The sequence below is a fragment of the Columba livia genome, chromosome 1 (genome assembly GCF_036013475.1).
Source record: "Columba livia isolate bColLiv1 breed racing homer chromosome 1, bColLiv1.pat.W.v2, whole genome shotgun sequence".
Classification (NCBI taxonomy): domain Eukaryota; kingdom Metazoa; phylum Chordata; class Aves; order Columbiformes; family Columbidae; genus Columba; species Columba livia.
The window spans coordinates 1,062,614-1,086,477 of NC_088602.1; the positions used below are offsets into that span (position 1 = coordinate 1,062,614).

The following is a 23,864-nucleotide window of genomic DNA, read 5'->3' on the forward strand; positions in this document are numbered from 1 at the left end:
CCAAACAAAGTTCTTTTGGTACCAAATATATATGTACGCTACCTAAAATACTGAGCTCAGATATGAAAACCACATACCAAGTTCAAATATGCAGATGGATCACAGTCACACTAATTTAAGACAATATCTCAATTTTAGCATTGCACCTTTGGGCCACTCACTGCTCAGCCAGGTGGAGGCACCACTGGGTCTCCTGCCAAAACAGGTCAGTGCGCACTGGAGCCCAATCGGCACCCGCCCCCACACCGCCGCAGCGAGCTGGACTGGGCAAGGCACTACTGGGTGCACTACAACTGTTATTCCAAAACCAGGATTCTTTCAAATCCAGCACATCGAGATGAGACACAGCCTGTCACAGAGTTGCGCAAGTCTGAATGCCAGAATAAAGGTAGCATGCTAGAAAGAAAAATAACAGCTACTACACACAAAATTTTACCATCACATTCATGCAGTAAAGAACTAAATTACTTATGATCTTCTGTATTATCACAAATTGCACATTTTGAGTCAATGGATTCTCATGGTTTAACAGACTGTGAACTTATTGTACCATATAACAAAGACCTACCAAAATTGCAACATGCTTAAACCGATACCCACAAAGAAAACAGGTTAATGAGGAAAGCATCTTGCAGACTTTAGCAAGTTTACTGTGACCTGTGTGTTATCAGTTAACTCTCTCTCAGCTTGTTGACGTTCAAACCGTTACAGCTGTAAAACTGTCTGTAATGATCTAACGATCTCTTGTAGAGATTTATTTTGTCCTGCTCTTCTCATCTTAAAAACAACATTAATTGCAACAAAATTCTATTCTCCGGACACTTTTCCCAATCATTTAACTTAAACAGCAGCCAACACTGATTTCAATATTTAACAAGATCTTCCTTCCTTATAATTCCGAGTGCTTTCCTAAGTTTTAAAACACCTCCCAATACTGATTTTTCAGGAACACAACTGAAAACAATTATTCCTGACCCCATCTTGCAAGTAAAAACCTTGAGAAGAAGGAGGGAGGGGTGGAAAACACAGGCTGCTTGCAGCACGACTGGGAAAAATGGGAAGGTTTTACGGCACACTTAAAAACAACCAGTAAAACAACTAACTCACATTCCTGACAAGCTGCTTGATTTTCAGAGAGGCAATACACAGAAACACATAATATGCACTGTAAAACTCGCAGATAACATGTTGATAGCAAACATTAGCATTCTCTACTGCTAAATTCAACACCAATGCTTCCTTAGCTTCTAAGTTTTCAACCTGCTTATTGATGGCGTCTTGAAGGCCTCTTGGGACCCGGATTAATAGTTGCAAATGATTTGGTTGCTTTGTCAGCTTCAGGTACCTTTATCATAGCTTGATATGCGAGGTCTGTTGACTGCCTCAGGATTTCAGAAAGTTATCGTGCCTGTAGTTGTGGTGTGTCAATTAGTGTCTCTTCCAGAAACGCACAGGGTCCCGTGGTTTAACTGTAATCGAAGCTGGGGGTAAATCCCAGAGTTTTGGTAAGTTCGGTTTACGCTCTGAAACTCTACCCCCACCCTCAGGAATTTGCTCTGCAGCAGCGTGGGAGGGAGGTGGGGGCAGGCTGGGGGGACCCAAATCTATAGGAATTACGCTATTTGGCTCGGTCTGGCTCACCACGGGGGGGTCCTCCCCACCTATATCTCCAGGCAACGGGGGATAGGAAAAAAAAATGTCAATTTTTTTCTTCCACGACTGATAGTGGCGGGGCAGAGGGTTGAACTGTGATTAATGGCGGTGACGCAGACGGCGGAACCGTGGTCGATGATGGTAGAGGAGAGGTTCGAGCCGTGATTGATGATGGCGGAGCAGTCGGTTGAACGCACCGCTCCGATCAGTGCTCCGGGGGCCCCTCCCGAGATCGTATATAACCCAACACTGTTTTTTCATGTGAGTCTTTCATAGCTTTTATCTGATCTTGGGGCCACACATATGTATACGACTCTTTCATATTTTTTTTCTGATCTCGGGGCCACACATACGTACGCTCCTCCTTTATTCCTTTTAACTTTCCAAGAAAGTGCCGCGGATCCTTATCCGTGTCAGATAATCACAGTATCACAGTATGTTTGGGATTGGAAGGGACCTCAAAAGGTCATCTAGTCCAATCCCCCTGCTGGAGCAGGAACGCCTACGTGAGGTCGCACAGGAACATGTCCAGGCGGGTTTTGAATGTCTCCAGTGAAGGAGACTCCACAACCTCCCTGGGCAGCCTGGGCCAGTGCTCTGTCACGCTTACTGAGAAGTTTTTTCTCAAATTTAAGCGGAACCTCTTGTGTTCCAGCTTGATCCCATTACCCCTTGTCCTATCATTGTTTGCCACCGAGAAGAGCCTGGCTCCATCCTCATGGCACTCACCCTTTATATATTTATAAACATTGATAAGGTCACCCCTCAGTCTCCTCTTCTCCTAACTAAAGAGACCCAGCTCCCTCAGCCTTCCTTCATAAGGGAGGTGCTCCACTCCCTTAATCATCTTCGTTGCCCTACGCTGGACGCTCTCCAGCAGTTCCCTGTCCTGCTGGAACTGAGGGGTCCAGAACTGGAGACAATATTCCAGATGTGGTCTCACCAGGGCGGAGTAGAGGGGAAGGAGAACCTCTCTCGATCTACTAACCAGCCCCCTTCTAATACACCCCAGGATGCCATTGGCCTTTCTGGCCACAAGGGCCCAGTGCTGGCTCATGGTCATCCTGTTGTCCACCAGGACCCCCAGGTCCCTTTCCCCTACACTGCTCTCTAATATGTAATTTCCCAACCTATACTGGAACCTGGGGTTGTTCCTGCCCAGATGCAGGAGTCTACACTTGCCCTTGTCAAAGTTCATTAGGTTATTCCCCACCCAACTCTCCAGCCTGTCCAGGTCCCGCTGGATGGCAGCACAGCCTTCTGGTGTGTCAGCCACACCTCCCAGCTTAGTGTCATCAGCAAACTTGCTGATAGTACACTCTATTCCCTTGTCTAAATCATTAATGAATATATTGGATAATACTGGCTCCAGTACTGACCCCTGAGGCACTCCACTAGATACTGGCCTCCAACTAGACTCCGCACCATTGACTACCACTCTCTGGCTTCTCTTCTTAAGCCAGTTTGCAACCCACCTCACTACTCTATTGGCTAGACCACACCTCCTCAACTTAGCTGTGAGGATGCTGTGGGAGACTGTGTCAAAGGCTTTACTGAAGTCAAGGTAGACCACATCCACCGCTCTGCCATCATCCATCCACCTTGTTACATTCTCATAAAAGGCTATGAGGTTGGTCAAGCATGACTTACCCTTGGTAAAGCCATGCTGACTGCCCCTAATAACCCTCTTGGTCTTGGGAGATGGGAGAGGTGCCTGAGGACTGGAGGAAAGCAAATGTTACTCCAGTCTTCAAAAAGGGCAAGAAGGAGGACCCGGGTAACTATAGACCGGTCAGCCTCACCTCCATCCCTGGGAAACTGACGGAACGACTAATCCTTGGTGCCATCTCAAGGCATATCAGGGATAAGAAGGTCATTAGGGGCAGCAAACACGGCTTCACCAAATGGAGGTCGTGCTTGACCAACCTCATTGACTTTTATGAGGACATAACAAGATGGATGGATCATGGCAGAGTGGTGGACATGATCTACCTTGACTTGAGTGAGGCATTTGATACAGTCTCCCACAGCATCCTCACAGCTGAACTGAGGGAGTGGGTCTGGATGAGCAGGTAGTGAGGTGACTGAACTGGCCAAAGTGAAGAAGCCAGAGAGTCGTGGTCAATGGGGCAGAGTCCAGTTGAGGCCTGGATCTAGTGCAGTGCCTCAGGGGGCAGTGCTGGGGCCGGTGTTATTCAATATATTCATCAATGATTTGGATGAGGGAATAGAGTGACTGTCAGCAAGTTTGCTGGTGACACCAAGCTGGGAGGAGTGGCTGACACGCCAGAGGCTGTGCTGCCATCCAGAGACCTGGACAGGCTGGAGAGTTGGGCAGGGAAAAATTTAATGAAATATAACAAGGGAAAGTGTAGAGTCTTGAATCTGGGCAGGAACAACCCCAGGTTCCAGTGTAAGTTGCGGAACAACCTGTTAGAGAGCAGCATAGGGGAAAGGGACCTGGGGGCCCTGGGGACAGCAGGGTGACCATGAGCCAGCACTGGGCCCTTGTGGCCAGGAAGGCCAATGGTACCTGGGGTGGGTTAGAAGGGGGTGGTCAGTAGGTCAGAGAGGTTCTCCTGCCCCTCTGCTCTGCCCTGGGGAGACCACACCTGGAATATTGTGTCCAGCTGTGGCCCCTCAGTTCCAGCAGGACAGGGAACTGCTGCAGAGAGTCCAGTGCAGCCACCAAGATGCTGGAGGGAGTGGAGCATCTCCCGTGTGAGGAAAGGCTGAGGGAGCTGGGGCTCTGGGCTGGAGAAGAGGAGACTGAGGGGTGACCTCATTAATGTTTACAAATATATTAAGGGTGAGTGTCAGGAGGGTGGAGCCAGGCTCTTCTTGGTGATAACTGACGGTAGGAAAAGGGGTAATGGGTTCAAACTGGAACACAAGATGTTCCACTTAAATTTGAGAAGAAACTTGTTCCTGGTGAGGGTGGCAGAGCCTGGCCCAGGCTGCCCAGGGGGGTTGTGGAGTCTCCTTCTTTGCAGACATTCCAACCCGCCTGGACACCTTCCTGTGTAACCTCATCTGGGTGTTCCTGCTCCATGGGGGGATTGCACTGGATGAGCTTTCCAGGTCCCTTCCAATCCCTGACATTCTGGGATTCTGTGATTCTGTGATAGCGTCATCTTCAGTTTTCAAGGCAGTATGCTCCTCAATAGCCAGAGTCTCGGCTGCACCCTCAGAGACACTCAAAAGATGATAGCAATGTTCAATTTGAGCATACCATTTTTGCACAGAGCCCGTTTGTGCCACCTCGTCAGGGGGTGGTGTCCCAGTTAACACAGACTTTATTACCGTAACAGGAGCTCTGAGCGCTACTGGTTGGCTGTGTATGGTGCGCTTGGCTTCTTGCAGGGCTAGGCTGACCACAGACAACCCCTTTTCCCAGATGGAATACCTCTTCTCAGCATCTTTGAGGCTGTGGGAGTAAAATCCAATAGGCTGAGTAGGTCAGTCCTTCGGGCCCCTTTTGCCAGCAGTGTATCAATAAACCTGATGGGGCAAATGCCCATTTGATTTGGATTGAGTCGGAAGGGTGGATTGGGAGAAGAGCTTGGTGGTTTGCAGTCTCAAACACTAACAACTGCAGGGCCCCTTCACAGAGCGGGGTCCACTCCCATGACGCTCCTTTTTGTAGGAGGTCATACAAAGGCTTTGTAATAGAAAAATTGCACACTTAAACCTTGTCTACCTGACTTCCTCCTATAAGCATGTCATTAACAAATGGGTAAATTTCAACTCCTTCCTCCAAAGCAAATAATTCTAATTCTTGTGCTAAAGCATGATGGGCCAGCGTAGGGGAATGCTTGTGTCTCTGAGGAAGTCAGGTAAACCGTTGACCCTCACAAATGAATGCAAAACATTCTCTGTCCTCAGGTTGCAAGGGGACATAAAAACCACGTCTTTAACATCAATGCTTGCCCTCATAGGGTGAGCTTGTTCCTGGACAGATGCTATAAGCTCAGCAATGTTGGGTGCAGCGGCTGTTAATGGGTCTGGATTAGCGTGAAGCCCGCAATAGTCTATGGTTAATCTCCATTTCCCTTTTGGCTTACAAACAGGCCATACCGGGGAGTTAAAAGGAGAATGGGTTGGCACCACAATCCTCTGTCCTTTTAATTCCTCCAACACCGGAGTTCTCCATTCTTGTGCCCTAGGCATAACAGAGAAGGATTAACGTTTGTTGACTGTGAGGAAGGAAGCAAAGGAGCAGCATGTAACAGCTGTATATTAATAGGTGGGGCAGCAAACATCCCATTCCATCCCTTATCGTGAGTCCACACTTCACCTTTCAGTACATCAAGTCCCAGAAGGTTAAGTGGCAATGATCCCACGACCATGGTCACCGGTGTGGTTGTACCCTCCCCAGGCTGTTGCAGGCTGACGGTGGCCATTGTCTGAGCTTGAACGATACCAAAAGCATCTGCAATAAACATGTGCCACTTGGACAAAGTTATACATCCCTGTACCGCACCCTCCATTTTGAAAGCTGGAATGTGAGTTCCAGTATCTACCAGGAGCGTTATTGACATTAACCCAAGTCTCGGGGGATACCTTTGCTCCACATGATAGTCCTCAGACTATTACACCTGTGTCCTGTATCCCTTCCACCTGGTGGAAGCACAAATGCCTTTCTTTTACTGCTAATTGCATGTGAGGAAGGTTTTGGTTCTGTGAGTCTGAAACCTCTTGAATCTGTTTTGTTAGATGGAATGGTCACAGGGCCGTATTTTCACCCATAATTAATTAGGTCTTGAGTGACCGCTCCCCACGTCCAAACTTTCTTTTCAGGGGATCTGCAATTAGGGTCTCAGTTCCTTCTAATGTGCTGACAGCCATTTCACTCTGGGACATTGCCTGTATTTTTCCTTGCAACAGAATGCCAATAGCTTTCAGGGAGTCTGGGAGGTCCCATATAAGATGTGCCATTCACTCTGGGTCGGCCGGTATCATCATTGGAGATTCTTGTTTAATTTTAAGCAGCCGGCTGTACATCATTTGTATTCTTTTGTTTGAAGAACCTATTTTAGCATGAGTAGCTAAACTTAGCATGAGCAGCCAGGCTCCCTGGAATTCCAGGCTGAATACTGTGAACATATCTTGACCTGGTTGCTTGGTGACAGGGGCGGGGGGAGGGGGCTTGAAGAGCAGTACCAGGGGATAAAGAGGAAACACTGTCAGCAGAGGCTGCAAACCATCTAGATAAGAACAGTGAAAAAGCTGCATGGAGTATGGAGAAGGAGAGCCCAAAAAAAGAAAAAAAGCAGCCCCAGGCTCAGAATTACCATTACAGCAGCAAAAGGCGCGTGGACAGCTCGCCCAGGACGCATGAAAAGAGGGTACGGAGATCGTGAGGCTTTAAAACCCCAAACAACCTTTGTCTCAGGGTCCCTCCCCTTGAGAGGCACCCAGTCCGGACTGTTTCTTTCATGTACATTTCAATTTATTTCTTGTTTTATCTTGTGATTCAACTATTTTTTAAGTGCAGACATTTGAGACTATGCTACAGGAAACCAAGGGTCAAGAACACTTCCTCAACACCACCCAGGTCCCCAGACACCAGTACACCCATTGTGGTACCAGCCAGAGCTGCCCCCGACAGAGAGCCCAGGGAGCCCATGGAGCCCAGCGGGGCCACGGGGACAGGCGTCCCCTGCACGACACCTCCACTCTCGCCCCGTGCAGGAGGAGAAGGGAGAGACGCTGCACCCCGGCCCCTCCGGCGGGACCCACAGGCAGCACCCCCTCCTCGGCTGGCGGGCAGGGCTGCCCAGCACGGACAGGGGCAGGGCAGGGGCTGAGGGGCTGCGGCAGGCCCTGGGGATCTCTCCCAGCACTCACCACGTCTCCAGGGTCAAAATGGGTTTCTCCACTCCTCCTGCTCCTCGGGGAAGCTACTCAGTCAGAGGAAAGGGTGCAGGCACGAGCAGACACATTATGTGAATCAACACTTGGCATCTGGCTGGTTCGACCACCAGGGTTGTGGCTTCACGATGATGGGACACACAGTATGACTCTGACCTGGGAGGGGGAGATGGGACCTGTCCGAGTAGACAAGGCAAAGGAATGTTTGCCGACAGCCACCCGTCCCGTCCCCACCAGCCGGCGTGTCCCGCCGTGTCTCGGTGCCCCCGAGCCCAGGGACCCGTGTGGCCAGGGGTGGCGGGCAGGGCCAGGGGCCGCAAGGACACAGCGGTGCTCCCGGTGCCCGCCCCCCCGAGCCGAGCGGGGCGGAGCGGCAGGACTACACCTCCCGTGCTGCACCGGCGGCGGGCGGCCCTCCCGGGCTGACGCTGCCGGCGGCTCCCGGCGCCGCCTTTGTCCGTGCGGGGCTGGCGGCGCGGCCCCGGCGCAGGTAGGGGCGGCGGGCGGCGGGCCCGCGGCACGGGGATGGGCGCTGCTGGCCCGCGGGGTCCCGGCGGAGGGGACTCGGCCCCGACGGCCTCTCCCGTGCTCTCCCCTCCGCCGGCCGCCCCCCAGCCCTGCCGGACCCCCCCGCACTCCCCTTAGGGCCCGGCTCCCCCCGGCGCTCCGGCCTTTCCCCGGCTCGCCCCGTGGCCCCCGTGCAACGCGGACACGCTGCTCCGTGTCCAGCCGCCCGGGCCCCCCTGGATCCGGCCCTGGCGGCCCCGGCGCTGGGAAGGGCTGGGCTGGGGCCGGGCCGGGTGCTCAGACCCCCAGGACACCCCTCACATCTTCCTGCTGCCATTGTGGGGCACCGGAGGAAGATTTGGGTACACGGGAGCTTCCAAAACCCCCTTTTTCTCGTGCCTCTTTCTTCCCTTTACTGCAAGATGGTGGGGTCGGTGGGCAAAGGTCTTTGTTAGGTCAGTCTTTTTCCCGGTAGCTGTGGAGGCTCAGGGTGCAGGGAAGGCAGCTGTGGGCAGGTGAGTGAACTTGTGCCCCTGATTTCTTCATGAAAATGTTGTGCTTGCAGGGACCATCTGTCCTGGCTGTGCTGGTGCGGCTGGTGACGGGACAGGCACCTCGTGTGGAATCCGGAGCATCCCGCCTCCCTCTTCCCGGATCAATACCTGCACGGGCCTCCATCTCCGCGCTGAGAGCAGCGACGCGCCGGGCTCCAGGCTGCTGCGGCAAGGTGGGGGTCAGGCACGGCCCCGGCTCTGGGGACACCACGGCCTGGGATTGCTGTGGTTGGTTCCATGGTGCAGCAGTGGCAAAACACCTGTGGGACCCACTGTGTTGGGAGTCTGGTTGGAACAGGAGGTGTGGGAGAGAAGTGTTTTGAGACCCGGTGCGGTGCAGGGTGCTCCCGTTCCTGCCCGCTGAGCCGCACCACGGGCAGGGGCAGGCAGGAGCGTGCCTGCTGCCAGGCCTCGGGCCAGCCCTTGTGTCACGGTGCTGTGCCCGGTCCTGGTGGGTGATCTGGCTAGTGGGATGGGTGTGGGACAGGGCACAGTTCCTACTGCTCTGGCGTGGGTCCCTAATTGGTACGGGCAGGGGAAACCTGCCTCTAAGCCTGCCAGCCCTGCCCCTCTGCTGGCACAGCTGGTGGGGCGTCCCCAGCCCAGGGACCTGCTGAACATGTCCTGTGTCCTGCGGTGACCCTGTTGTGCCACCTGGCTGTGCCAACACTGCCCCACTGCCCTCACCCTTCCCTTGCACAGGGTGCTCCGAGCTCTCCCAGTGCTGCCCTCAGGATGCCAGAGCCCCCAGTGCCAGCGGAGCCCTGCTCGGCAGTAGCAGGATTTTGGCAGAGGTGTTGAGCAACCTTGCGGTGGGGTGTGCTGAGCCGGGTGTGCTTCTTGCTGCAGATGTCGCTGACGTTTGAGGACGTGGCGCTCCAATTCTCCCCCAAGGAGTGGGCAAAGCTGTCGGGCTGTCAGCGGCAGCTCTACCGGGAGGTGATGCTGGAGAACTACCAGATGGTCGCCTCGCTGGGTGAGGACTCTCTCTGGTGATGTTGGGCGGGGGTCAAGTAAGAATTCATCTCTTTAAGTGAGCTGGAGCCATTGAAAGGGCTGTCCAAGAGTTGACATGGTGGTTGCAATTGCAGGTTTGACCCTGCCAGGCAGCCTCCTGTGGGGAGTGCTCCTGAGAGAAAATGGGATGGGGTGGAGTAGCCCATTTGAGATGGAAGTGACTTACAGTGCTCATCTAGTCCAACTGTGTGACCACTTCAGGGCTGACCACAAGCTGCAGCATCTTGTTAAGGGCATTGTCCAAATGCCTCTCAAACAGGGACAGGCTTGGGGCATTGTCTACTTTTCCAGGCAGGCTCTTCCAGGGATTGACCACCCCCTCAGTACAGAAATGCTTCCTCACATCCAGTCAAAACCTCCCAGGTGCAGCTCTGAGCTGTTCCCAGGTGTCCTGTCTGCAGGAGAGTGGCCGAGGTGACGGGGGCGCAGCAAGAGGAGGCTGTAGGTGCAGGGATGTGGGGGCTGAAGCCGCAGCCTGGCAGGGACAGGAGAGAGGAGCGGGGTGGGGGGGATGCTGGGGCTGTGGGTGCAGGGGCCGGTGCTGCTGTCTCGGCAGTGCGGGAGAGGGGGCTTCTCTCTGTGCCCCGGACAGGCTGGGCCAATGTCAAACCAAAGATCACCTGCAAGATGGAGCGAGAAGAGACACCGTGCGTGCCAGAGCCCTGTGCCAGGTAGGTACCCAGGGTGGGGGGGGGTCAAGGTTGCACTGTCTCCTTGCCCTGGTTGAACCATGCAATGGCAAGGGTGGGGGGCTGGCAGGGTGCCCTTGCTGCTACCCATGGGGAGGTGTCCAACATGCCCATGATGTCGATGGCAGTGACCCCGTTTTCTCCTCCCCAGCAGCTGTTGGCCCCGGGACACAAAGAGGGGTCAAGGGAGTCAGGAGCTTTGTCCAGAGGCAGCACCTGCTGAGTCACCAGCATGTTCACAGTGCGGAGAAGCCCTTCACCTGCACCGACTGTGGCAAGAGCTTCAGCATCAAGAGGTATCTCATCGTCCACCAGAGCATCCACAGTGGGGAGAAGGCCTTCACCAGCACTGAGTGCGGTAAGAGCTTCAGCCGGAAGAGAAGCGTGCTTGAGCACCAGAGCATGCACACTGGTGAGAAGCCCTTCAGCTGCACTGACTGCGGCAAGAGCTTCAGGAGGAAGGGAGACCTCACCATCCACCAGCGCATCCACACCGGGGAGGAACCCTACAAGTGTTGCAAGTGCGGCAAGACCTTCAAGCAGAAGTGTCACCTGAAGAGACACCAGTGTGTGCTGAAGGACCCAGATATTGTGCTGGAGGGTGTCCAGCAGAAGAGGGAGGGTCCTTCCCCAGCAGGGGGGCAGGCAGAGGCCAAGCCCTTCCAGTGCGGTGTCTGCGAGAAGCGGTTTTGGAAGGAGAGGCTCATGCTGGCTCACCAGCGCACCCACGGCACCCCCAGCCTGCAGCCGCCTCCGCAGCCCGGCACCCCCTGAATCTGCTGCTGAGGGGCCAATGGGGTGGCTATGGGGGGATGTCTTGGTTTTGTTTTGGTCGGAGTTAATATTTTTCGAGTAGCTGGTTTAGTGCTGTGTTTTGGAACTAGAATGAGAAGAATGTATCTAATATACAGATGTTTTGTTTGATACTGGGCAGTTGAGGACTTTTTGAATGAATCACTTAGAAGTCTAAGACTGTGTGATTTTTAGTATACTGTCTACTTTGCATTAGTTAGTAGCTAAATTTGCAGAAATCCCTAACTGTGTGTTGTCAAGTTCTGCTCATATTCAACAACCTTGTGCCTACTTGAGGAAAGCAAAGCAGCTACAGAACATCAACGTTCACAAAAGGCTGAAAGGCTCAGAGGCCCCTGCAACACGGCAGGATGGCAAAAGGCTGAACGGATGACATTCCCAAACAGAACTCCCCGAAACGGAGCAGAACCAGAATGGGTCTCTGTCCCTGTCTGTCCCAACTCTGCCCCAGCTCCATCCTGACTCTGTCACCAGCCGTCAGATCGCGAGTCTCCAAATACGAAGCATGATGCCGATGTCATGGAAGATCCTTGTTGATCGGTCTGGATGTCCATTCTATGGGAATATAGCAGAAGAATGGGGAACCTCACATAGGCCTGTGGGAAACTCTAGACAACTTATCACTGTGCCTGAGATTCCTGCGTTGTTGTGAGAAAGAGCGGGAGGCTGCGTCCGCCTGGAACCTTGAAATACGGGCGAGCTCGGCAGGCCCAGTGATCTTCTCCCAGGGCTGAACTGACCAGCGCCTGCGTCCCCGCTTGTGTTACCTCTGCGAGGGAGCTTAGGTGCTACTTCGGAGATCCCCCGGTCGAGAGGGGACTAAGAGAAAACTTGCTCTTTGCAAATGCATTCGTGGCCTCTGGCTCTTCCTGCGACGTGCCTGCACGTGTGCACACACCACACAGAGCTTCTTGACGGATAACGCAACGATACGTTATCAGAGGTGTGTCACAGTTACTTTTTCGCATTTTCTCCATCATTAGTCCAACCAAGGCTGTTATTTCTCCACGCATTGCAGGTCCGGCATCAGTCGTTAGCCCCAGCAGCTGTTCTCAGGGTAATTTATGATTACTTATGGTCTTCTCCACCACATCAACAGGTGCTGCCAACCCTCCGGGAGAGGACAAACCTCTGGGCCTGGCCCCTGATGCTGCCCCTCGAGAAAGGGAGAAGAAGAGGAGGAAGCCAACAAACAAGTGTGGAATCTTCAGTGCAGAAATTAAGGGCAACTTTATAGTGTCGGTGCAGAGGGATCATGGCCAGCACTCCGGGACCGTGCACGGCTGGTCCCACGGCGTCGTCGGGGCCGGCTGTAAGGATTTTGTGCCCGACGCTGCAAGCGGGAGCGGCCTCGTGTTCGCACAGGCCCAGGGGACTGGGAGCGTTGGCCACTCTCCTGCTCTGTGGAGCTACTGGAAGACCCCGAAGCCTCCTGGCTGTCAGTGCTGGGGCTGCTGGTTTCCACTTCCACAGAGCTCTGGGATGGCCCCAATGCCTCCTGGCTAGCAGTGCTGGGGCTGCTGGTCTCAGGTACCAGGGAGGCAGATGGCCTCTGCACTTCCTGGCTGGGGGTGCTGCTCTGAGCACTCGGGGATGGCCCACGGCTGGTCCCACGGTGTCTTCTGGGCCGGCTGTAAGGGTTTTGTGCCCGACGCTGCAAGCGGGAGCGGCCTCGTGTTCGCACAGGCCCAGGGGACTGGGAGCGTTGGCCACTCTCCTGCTCTGTGGAGCTACTGGAAGACCCCGAAGACTCCTGGCTGTCAATGCTGGGGCTGCTGGTCTCAGGTACCAGGGAGGCAGATGGCCTCTGCACTTCCTGGCTGGGGGTGCTGTTCTGAGCACTGGGGGATGGCCCACGGCTGGTCCCACGGTGACATCTGGGCCGGCTGTAAGGATTTTGTGCCCGACGCTGCAAGCGGGAGCGGCGTCGTGTTCGCACAGGCCCCGGGGGGCTGGAGCGTCCGTTGCTCCCAAGCTCTGGGGAGGTGCCGGCAGACCCCAACGGCAGCTGGCTGGTGGGGCTGGGGCTGCCATTTTCCAGTTCCACCGACCTCGGGGAAGGCCCTGATGCCTCTTGGCTGGTGGTGCTGGGGCTGCTGGTCTCAGGTACCAGGGAGACGGATGGCCCCTGCACCTCGTGGCTGGGGGTGCTGCTCTCAGCACGCGGGGATGGCCCACGGCTGGTCCCACGGCGACGTCTGGGCCGGCTGTATGGATTTTGTGCCTGACGTTGCAAGCGGGAGCGGCCTTGTGTTCGCACGGGCCCAATGGATCTGGAACGTCCTCCGTTCTCAAGCTCTGGGGAACCGTGGGAAGACCTTGATGGCAGCTGGTTGGCGGTGCTGGGACTGCCATTTTCCAGTTCCACGGAGCTGTGGGATGGCCCCAGTTCCACCTGGATGGCTGTGCTGGGGCTGCCGGTGTCTAATCCCAAGGAGCCATCAGTTGGCTCCGATGCTGCCTGGCTGTCCGGGCTGGGGCCGCTGGTCTCCAGTGCTGGGGCTCCAGAGGAGAGTCCCGATGCTTCCTGGCTGCCTGTGCTGGGGCTGCTGGTCTCCAGTGCCAGGGAGCTGTGGGATGGCCCTGGTCCTGCCTGGCTGGTGGTGCTGAGGCTGCCGGTCTCTGGTGCTGGAGATCCAAGAGACGGCCCTGGTGCTGCCTGGCTGGCAGTGCTGGGGCCAGCGAGCTCTGAGCTGGCACTGGAGGCTGAAAGGGGAAGAAGGAAGGTCAAGGGCACGGCCCCCCAGCCCTGGGGCAGGATCGGCCGGAGCGGAGCCCCAGCTCTCCTGGAGCAGAGAGGCTCTGCCTAGCCCAGCCGGTGCCCCACTGCCAGGCTCTGCCCAACCCCAGCCCCGGGGCACCCGTGTGCCTCTCACCAGTGCCCAGGCCAGCACAGCTGTCACACTCCCAGAGGGCCCCGCTGGTCCTCAAGCCACAGCAGCCTCTGTGGGTGCCCTCGGCAGCGCAGGAGCGGCACAGGAGCAGTTGCCAGGGCCTGGGGAAGCAAAGGGGTTCATGGCTCTGTAGACAAAGTGACCGCAGCACAGGCTTGTCCAACAGAGCTCTTGTTCGCAGTCCTTCTGCTTTGAGCCCTTGGCGAGACAGAGATCCCACGCAGAGCCCCAGGGTGCAGCTTGGGCAACTTACCCCCGTTCCTCTCTGTGCTCCCTGCCTTGGGGACAAAGGCACTCCCTGGCATCGCAGCAGCTGTGCCTGTCACCGAGGTCGGCATATGCATTGTTGTTCTCCCACAATGGCATTCTGATGGAGAAAGGAAAATGGATGAGCCCCTGCTGGCCCTGTGTAAGGCAGGTGCAGGACGTCCCTGCTCTTCTTTTCCCCCTGTCCTGTTTCCAGTTCCTCCATGAGGCTGAAGCCCCGACCCACAGGACAGCAGAGGGCCAGGACTGCTGGGGCAGTCCCTCCATGGCACGGCTTGCACCCTCCTGTCCTGTGAGCCAGGCAGAAGGACACCGACCTGAGGGGGACTCGGATCCCCAGGCTGAACATTTCTGGGACAAAACGATCCTTATCTCGACAGAGAGGGCACTGGAAACAAGAAATGCCAGCGCCCGTAGCCTGTCCCTGCAGGAGAAACACAAGGGGAGTGAGTGAGGCCCTGGTGCTGCTGAGCCCTGCGGTGCCCCGGGGCCGAGGGAACGGCTCCCACCTGGATGCAGCCCCTGTGGAACCAGGCGTGTTGGCACTCCGGGCACACCATGGTGCCGTAGGACGTTGTGTCCTCCACAGGCTCCAGGCAGATGAGGCAGGTGGTGTTCTCTGGAGCTGCCTGCAGTTCCTGCTGGGGACGGTGCTCCCAGCAGTAGGACCTGGGGGCAGGAGGAAAGGGAAGGGCGAGGTGAGAAGTGCAGGGTCCTTCCCCGAGGCTGGTGAGGAGGGCACAGGAGGTACCTGTACTGAGGAAAGAACTGGGTGACGCATTCACCCTCCAAGGCACAGGGGAAATGGAAGCTGCGGTTGCAGCCTCTCTCCTGGCAGGTGATGGTGGCCCCCCTCTCGCTGCAGACGAAGCAGTCCTGAAAGGGCAGAGCAGCCCCTGTCAGCTGCAGCCTCAGGGTGCCACCGCCAGCCCCGCAGCTCCCGACAGGGCCCAGGACGTGGCCGCTGCTTGTCACACCCCGCAGCTCTGCCTGGCAGACGTGGCTCCTGTGCTGGAGTCTCTGCGAAGCTGCTGGGACTGTTGTCCCAGAGCTGGTGGGAAGGTGTGGCAGATGTCCCCACACCACACCCGAAAAGCACCAGGAACTTCTAGACCGATGGATGACTATGGTTATGCACACACCCCTTGGTCGAGAGACAGCACCCTTGACCAAGGAAAAATGCTTTGGTTGAGAGAAGTTTCTGGATCCCTGCCATAAATGACCACAACTCAGATTCAGCTTAGGGAACCCCCTGGCTTCCCCCTTTAAGTTGGTGTTCTCAGAGCAGCAGCTCTGCAGTTGAAGACTCTCCTCCTTAGACTGGGACACCATGTAAGGAAGATTCCTTTAGGAATGAGACCCCTCACTGGCAAGCGATCTTCTGGGTTCCCTTGACAGTTCTCTCATATGAGTGGAAAGATTCACATAACTCTGTCAGAGTGGTGAATAGTTTTGGCTAAGCCCTGTTTCTCATTGGTTTCTGCTAAACAGTTCTGGTTGGAATATAGACTGTTTGGAGCTGATCACCTATCTAAATTATTTTTTGGGGTGCCTCCATGACAGAAGGGCTGGGATTTACTTCTGAGGGTCTGGGGCAGGCTCCTGCAAACCTCTCCTGGCACAAATCTCCCTGTTCCTGTCAGGTCCTCACCTTCTGTGCTGCCTGCTCCACTATATGGCGAATGTCCTCAGGGAGAAATCCCATGAGTCCATTATTGTTAGGCTGACGCTGAAAAAGCTCGTTGGCAAACAACTGCAGAAGAGCAAAGACGAGGAGCTGATGAGGAGAGTGTGTCTGGAACTGCCCGGAGGGAGCAGCTGGAGGGAGCCCCAGAATAACTCACCAGGCAATACAAATGGGCACAGAGCCCTTGTGCCTCCAGGAGGAGCCCACAGAGGTTCGGGTCAGCGTCTGCCCGGCGACATAGCAGGCAGGCTGCAGGGGAGAGAGCAAATGCCACAGGCATGGGCACCTCTGCGTCCCTGAGGGGTTGTCCCCAAGGGGCTGCTCTGTCCCTGCCTGGCTGATGGGCAGGGCTGGAGGCCATGGGGACCGAGGGGTCATTGTGGGCACTGGGGTCTCAGCAGGTCCCAGCCCAACCTGGGCCCCACTTGCTGAGGAGAGGAGGCACCCTGGCCCAGAGAGGCTCAGAGTTCCTGCCCCCTGCCACCGCTCTCGGCCCCGCACCGGCTGCCCCGACAGCCCCTGTGCCGGGCTGCGGGAGGGATGCTTTGCTCTCACCCCGCTCCATCGAGTCAGGGAAGTTTCTTCTTCCTTGCTGATAAGCCACTACGGCAACAGTGGGTGTTTGGAGAGTCTCTGTCCCAGCAGCGCTGAGCTGTCTCCTCCAAATGCTCCTCTGCTACCTCTGCGGGAGAAGCCAGGCACGGGTGGGCTTGCAGCACAGCCCAGAGCCCCGAGGTGTGGGGCCCCCTCCTGCCTCAGCACCCCGGCCCTGCCCTGCCCTCTCCTCACCTCGCCAGTTCGCACTGACACGCGGCCTGAGCCCAGCGCTCCTTTTTATGGGCTTGGGCCCGCGGGTCACAGTGGCCACTGTGACACCAGCACTGCTGTCCTGCCTGCACACGAATACGGGCGGGGTCGCCCTTGGCCACATGTCACCCACTCTGAGACGGCCACCGCCTCACAGAGGTGGGTGTGAAGGGCCGAGCTGGAGCCCGAGCCCTTGGCACCCACATAACCGGGGTGGCTGCTCCCGCGGCAAGTGCACCTGCCACCCACTGTGCCTTGGAGATAAAAAACATCCAACTCGGCAACCTAATCCAGGGCAACCTTCTTGAGCGCACCCTTGGAATAAATGGCCCCAAAACGTGCCTTGCTCCATGACATTCAGAGCGGTTTGCCTGTGTTTCCTGCTCAGGGGTGCAGAATACAGCAATAGGGGGGTTGGCTGCCAGACTTGTCCTTTGCTTTTTCCAAGGAATGTTTGATGGCAAAATCCGCAGCTCCTGTGCAAAACAGGAGTCCAAAGAGAGTCAGACATCAGGCCGAGGAAGCACAGCAGCTGGAGAGGGAGAAATCAAAGACATTGAGGGAAGGTGGAAAGGAGAAGGTGATAAGCGGAACAAAATTCTTTTAGAAACCCTTAGGCCTAATGTAACCACACTAAGCCTAATGTAACAAGACTAGGCATAATGTAACAGGAACTTCATAGAGGAACAATAGCTATCTAGAGACTGGAAATGAGGCAAACCAGGATGTCCTTGGTTTGCAAGCTGGGAAAGTCGAATGTTTCACTTATTGAAGAAAGAGCTCCGTGACCTTTGCTGTATAGTAGTACAAAACGACAATACACTTACACTGAAGAAATTAGGTCAAAAAATACGGCACAGGGTAAGGGACACCAGGCTGCAAAGACTACTGGGGGCAACTAGAAACCTTCAGTAAAGACCCACAAATACCAAAGATGGATTTAAGGGAGGGAATATGTAAATAGTTCATGCTTAGTGTATGAACTAAGCAGTAGAAACCAATGAATATGCAATTGGTATGTGCAATAAATACCCAGAAGTGTCAGGCATGTACACATTCGATTAGAAGAACAATCCTCCGAGCATCCGGCACACTGCAATAAAAATGCCTGCTTTTTAGCACTTTCAAAACAATGCTCAGTAGTCTTTTTGCCGACTTTTTGGTATCTAACAGGAAAGTGACAGACTGGACAAAACTCGCCTTTTCCAACAGACAGTGCTGGTGGGAGGTCCTGCACTTGATGGGCCATCCCTGGAGGTCCAGACCCTGGGGTCCAGCCTCGGGGCAGCTCAGCCTTTACCGTGGCGGAGCTTCCTGGGGGCTCTGGCCCATGTCAGCAAGTGGCCACCACCCCAGGGTCTGCCCAGAGGAGAGAGCTGGTACCTAAGAGAAAAGGTAGAAAAAAGGTTACACAGATGGTAGGTCACAAGAATGGTGTTTATTGTTAAGACAAGCAGTGAAGAACTGAAGGGAAACACACTTACTCTGAGTAGATAAGAAAAAAGACCAACTAGTGTAGGAACTGGTTCAGCATGACCACGAGGTTCCAAGTAGAGTAACAAAAGAACTGTGCATGCCCAGGACTTGAGTTCATTGAAAGGACAATGTGATGAAGACTCCTTACTTCCTCCCATAACCCTCGAAAGACCACCAACTCACTGCTCTGTGCAGGTGCTAGAGACATCTGCATATGGTTAGTGTTTCCAAGAAATGTAATACATATGTAAAGCACTTCCCAGATATGTAATGAATATGTTTGATCTGTGCGAGGGTGAAAAATCATGGACTCCACACAATCCAATATGGATTGAAGCGAAGCCATTTATTACAGAAACAAGCCTCCTTATATATGCAGTTCTTTCCTGATCACACGTCCACGCTCCACGCGTGCATTAGCTGATTGGATATTGTCCGTGCTCCCGAGCTGTCCACGCGCCCGAGTCTCACTGCGAATAGGTCTGTTGATTCACATCGTGTTTTCAGCTTTCCAAGGTGGCCTTGAAATTCTTTTGGGCTTGACTAGTTTAACAACAAATCTCCATCTAATACACATACACATACACATCCCATCCACGCGTCAACTTCAAGAAAATCCCTCAAATCTCCCACAGCTCCCCATTTTTGTTCTTGAACCAGACAGGCCTTGTTTACAACACGCTGAATCATCTTTGAAATACACTGCAACATACAATCACATCATTAACAACATAATTACAATTACATATAATGCAGTTGAGCCTTACCTAATAAGATCAAACAACCACCCACCTATTCCCAGGCTTTTAAACCATTTGTCAAACCCTAATTCTACTATGACAATCTTAGTAATGTGCTGGTTTAGTTTGTCTAAAATACTATGAATAGATTCCGAAGGATCAGACAAGTGAATACAACACATTCTCTCAAATTCTTCACAGCCATGACCTAGTGTTAAAAGTAAGAGATCTATAACTGCGTGATTTTGTAGAGTAGTATGCCTAATAGCATCAGCTGCTACTATTAACTGAGTTAGCATCTCAGAAGTTAGATTAGCCTGTTTAAAAGACCAATAGCTTAACTTTGATACGTCTCCTAAAGCCTGACCAGCTGCTACACAAGGGAGAAGGAGTGCAGTAGATACTATGGTAGGAACGTCCCATAATTTTACCTCATTTTTGCATTGACTATCTCAGTGTAATATCGCCCTTTTGGCTCTCCTGATGTTTGCTCAAATTGCCATTCTCCACAGAAGGTACACCACCTGCTTGCTAACAGGCTTCTAGACCACCAGGTCTGTGAGCATCTGTAACACTGAATTAGGATCCACGGTTTACAGCTGAAACAGTCCTCACAACTTCTCTCCCTCCTGTCCGTCTGCATCCGTTGAGTCTTTGTTGTCTTTATTCAGCCATGGCTTGACCCGTTTTGCGGGAATCCACTTCGATCCTTGGCCTGTAATGACACGAGCATAACCTTTTCCACAAGTAATTCATTGATGTGGCCTTTTCCATTGACCACTAACTAGTGATTTGACCATAAGTAATGTAGGTTCTTTCTGATTTAGCATGGTTTTGGGTCATACTTGCAAAGTGTTTCATCACATACAGTGCTTTTGACAATTGGTTTTGTGGTGTTTCCCCTACTTCTCCCCCTTTTTGTTTTGTTTTGTTTTGGGTTTTTTGTTGTTTTTTGTTTGTTTGCTTGCTTGTTTTAAAAACATAAACAAAAACAAACAAACAAACAAACAAGTTCGGAATCAGATACGTGTGTTGGACCTTGACTACGTACTCAAAATCACAAATCAAATTTAGAGGTTCCTCCTTAAACAGCTCTAAGCAATGTAAAGCTGCACCAAGTTCTGCTAATTGGGTTGAACCTTCAATAATTTTTACAGAAGGATTGCAAATTTAAAAAAAAAATCAGAATTCAATTTTACAAGTGGTACATATATGACAAAAGGATCATGGCCTATTAAGACTTAAATTCATTCCCTGCATTTTCTTGATCAGAGTAACAACCGGTATATCAGTCTGTTAGCATTCTCATCATACTGTCCCACAATAGCCACAGGTTGTTTCTATGTTGTAGCTATAAAAAGACAAATCTGCAAGTCCAATTGAATACAGTTAGATTGTAAGGTTGTCATAAATTTATTCATCCAAGTTTCTAACTCCATTTTGGCTGTCATATTTATTGGGTATTGTTTTCTCTTACCGGACCGAAGTCCTGTTTCAGTTCTATCAGTGTAGTGTTCGCTTTATCAAAACACTGACTGTTAACACTAGTGGAAATACAGCATTCGACATTTCCTTGGAAGTTTCTCACTTGCAGCAAGCAGATCTGAACCATCCCAGCAGCTTCTTGTGGGACATGCAACTAAACAGAATTCTCAGAAAACGTTATTTGAGCTTACAATTTACTTAACAAATCTTGACCCAAGAGAGGTATCGGGCTTTCTGGCAAATACAAGAAGTCATATGGTAAAACTTTGTTCCAAATTTGGCATTCCATTGGTCTCAAGCAATGGCATTTCTTTCATTCTCTCCCATGACCTCAAAAACTATCACGGTGAATTTACTAAGAAGTCTCTTACAACCAGTTACCACAGAATAAGTCTATTAATAAATTTTTACTTTAATTTCCCATTTTCATTAGAACTACGGATCTGCTAGGGATGCCTTTAAATTTCACCGCCAGGCTTCTCCATTTAGTATTACAGCATCGCTGCAGTGGGGGGAGAGAAACCCCCCCCTTTCACCGCTTTAAAAGCGGGCAGCCAGGTTTTTCCATTTGCTTTTCTTTCTCTTCTTGCTGCAGTTCAGATGTACCAAGGCCACGCAGCCGGTGTAATTGATGGTATGAAGTAGGAGGCTCTGGCAAACTCCTCAGTTACAATGAGCTGAGTTTATCTTGCAGCTCAACACAGGCCTGGGATATTTTGCTCTTTTGTTTTCCCATTTCATTCCAACCATAATACACTTTATATGCAATTCCAAGTAGCTCAGCAATAGTTACATTCCTTAGCTTCATTTCCCTTTTAAAATTTGTAGATGTCAAAAGCCAGCATATTAAATGTCAATCCATTTTTACACTTTCCTAAATCCAAATCAGTTCATATTCTAGCAGCTTTTAAATACAACCTCATCCAAGTTCACATCCATCATAGCATTTAGTTTTCTTTCCCATACCTCCAACTAGCACATAAATTCAATGGAAATCAAAGTTTAACAACTTAAATTATTTTCTGGTCTCAAAATTATTAGATAACAATATGAGCAATAACTCTGTTGTATAAAGATGCATCCTAAGGGGGTGCAAGGTCGTATTTTAGCACAATAGCCACAGGTTGTTTCTATGTTGTAACTATAAAAAGACAAATCTGCAAGTTCAATCGAATGCAGCCAGCCTGTAAGGTTGTCATAAATTTATTCATCCAAGTTTCTAACTCCATCTTGGCTGACATGTTTATTGAATATTGTTTTCCCTTACCAGATCGAATCTCTGCTTCATTTCTATCAGTGTAGTGTTTGCTTTATCGAAACTTTGGCTGTTAATACTAGTGGAAATACAGCATTCGAAACACCAAGCTCATATCCATCATAGCATTTAGGATTTGTTTCTGTTTTGTTTTGTTTGTTTTGGTTTGGTTTGGCTTTTTGTTGTTGTTGTTTTGTTTTGTTCTGGTTTTTTTGTGGGATTTTTTGTGTGCGTGTGGTTTTGTTTGTTTGTTTTTTTCAATGCGAATCAGAGTTTAACAATTTAAATTCTTTTCTGGTCTCAAAATTAGCAAATTATCTTACAGTACGATTTTTTCCTTAGTTCTGCAGAACAACATTAATTGCAATACAGCACTAAAATCCAGAATTCCACATCTACGCCACATTCGTGTACAGTATCATTTCAAGTTTCCTTTTATCAGAATATTTCCCCAAAAGTTATTCTAATGTGTAAGGATGCATCCTAAGGGGGAGCAAGGTGGTATTTTAGCAGTGGAACAGGTTCCCATTTTGTAATTATCACCCCAAACAACATTCTTTTGGTACCAAATACATACATATGCAAACTAAAATACTGAGCTCAGATACGCAAACCAAACACCAAGTTCAAATATGCAGATGGATCACAGTTACCCTAATTCAAGACGGTATCTCGATTTTAGCATTGCACATTTGGGCCGCTCACTGCTCAGCAGGTGGAGGCACCGCTGGGTCTTCTGACAAAACAGGTCAGTGCGGCTGGAGCCCCATCGGCACCCGCCCCCGCTGCCCTAGCAAGCTGGTCTGGGCAAGGCTTTGATTAGCGTCTCATCTGGGGCGCTGCAACTGCTATCCCAAAAACAGGGTTCTTTACCTACTGTGCACACAAAAGAGCCAAGTTTAGTACACCGAGATGAAACACAGCCTATCACAGAGCTGCACAAGGCTGAATGCCGGAATAAAGCTAGAAAGAAAAATAACAGCTACTACACACAAAATCTTATCATCACATTCACGCAGTAAAGAACTAAATTACTCATCATCTTCTGTATCATCACAAAATGCACATTTTAAGTCCATGGATTCTCATTATTTAGCAGTCTGTGAAATCACCATGCCACACAACAAAGACCTACCAGAACTGCAACATGCTTAGACAGATACCCACAAAGAAAACAGGTTAATGAGGAAAGCATCTTGCAGACTTCAGGAAGTTTCCTGTGACCTGTGTGTTATCACTTAATTCTCTCTCAGCTTGTTGAAGTTCAAACTGTCCCACCTGTGAAACTGTCTGCAATGATCTAACAATCTCTTGTAGAGATTTATTTTGACCTGCTCTTCTCGCCTTAAAAGCAACATTAATTGAAACACTGTTATACTTCAAGTTTCTATCCTCCAGCCACTTTTCTCATTCACCTAACTCACACAGCAGCCACCATTGACCATAATATTTCACAAGATCTTCCTTCCTCATATTTCCAAGTGCTTTCCTATGTTTTAAAATACCTCCCAATACCAATTTCTTAGGAACACGACTGAAAAAAAGTCATTTCCAACCTCATCTCGTAAGTAAAACCCATGAGAAGAGGGAGGGAGGGGGAAGCACAGGGCTTGACACGCTCTGGACAAGCGGCTTGATTTTCAGAGAGGCAATACACAGAAGCACGTAATATGTACTGCAACACCCGCAGATAACACGTCGACAGCAAACATTAGCATTCTCTACTGCTAATTTCAACGCCAGTGCGTCCTTAGCTTCTAAGTTTTCAACCTGCTTATTGATGGCTTCTTGAAGATGGTCAATAAATTGCATGTAATTCTCATTGGGATCCTGATTAATACTTGTAAATGATTTGGCTGATTTGTCAGTTTCAGGCACCTTTATCACAGCTTGATACACAAGGTCCGTTGACTGCCTCAGGATTTCAGAAACCAATCATGCCTGTAATTGTGGTGTGCCAATTAGTGTCTCTTCCAAGACATGGGGGATGCCTTTCAACAAATCCCCATGTTTCTGTCCTAAATGATCTATAGCTGTTGCATCGCATAGGTATAATTTTGCTGACCTGCGAGGGGGAGATGGGACCCGTCCGAGTAGAAAAGGCAAAGGAATGTTTGCGTACAGCCACCCGGCCCGTCCCCACCAG

General features: G+C 51.6%; 2 protein-coding genes across 2 annotated transcripts in view; one reads left to right on the forward strand and one right to left on the reverse strand.

Annotated features, from left to right (window-relative positions):
* Positions 1-23,864, reverse strand: part of LOC106145902 (gastrula zinc finger protein XlCGF57.1-like) — a 185,860-nt gene that overhangs the window by 88,012 nt on the left and 73,984 nt on the right. The gene's annotated exons all lie outside the window — the stretch shown is intronic.
* The window catches only part of LOC110355741 (uncharacterized), a 58,884-nt gene continuing 41,898 nt past the window's right edge, over positions 6,879-23,864 (forward strand). Inside the window, exons 1-2 of the mRNA XM_065049551.1 lie at positions 6,879-7,001; positions 7,151-8,017. Coding sequence (XP_064905623.1) covers positions 6,894-7,001; positions 7,151-8,017 — 975 coding nt within the window. The 5' untranslated portion in view covers positions 6,879-6,893. The remainder of the gene's footprint in view (positions 7,002-7,150; positions 8,018-23,864) is intronic.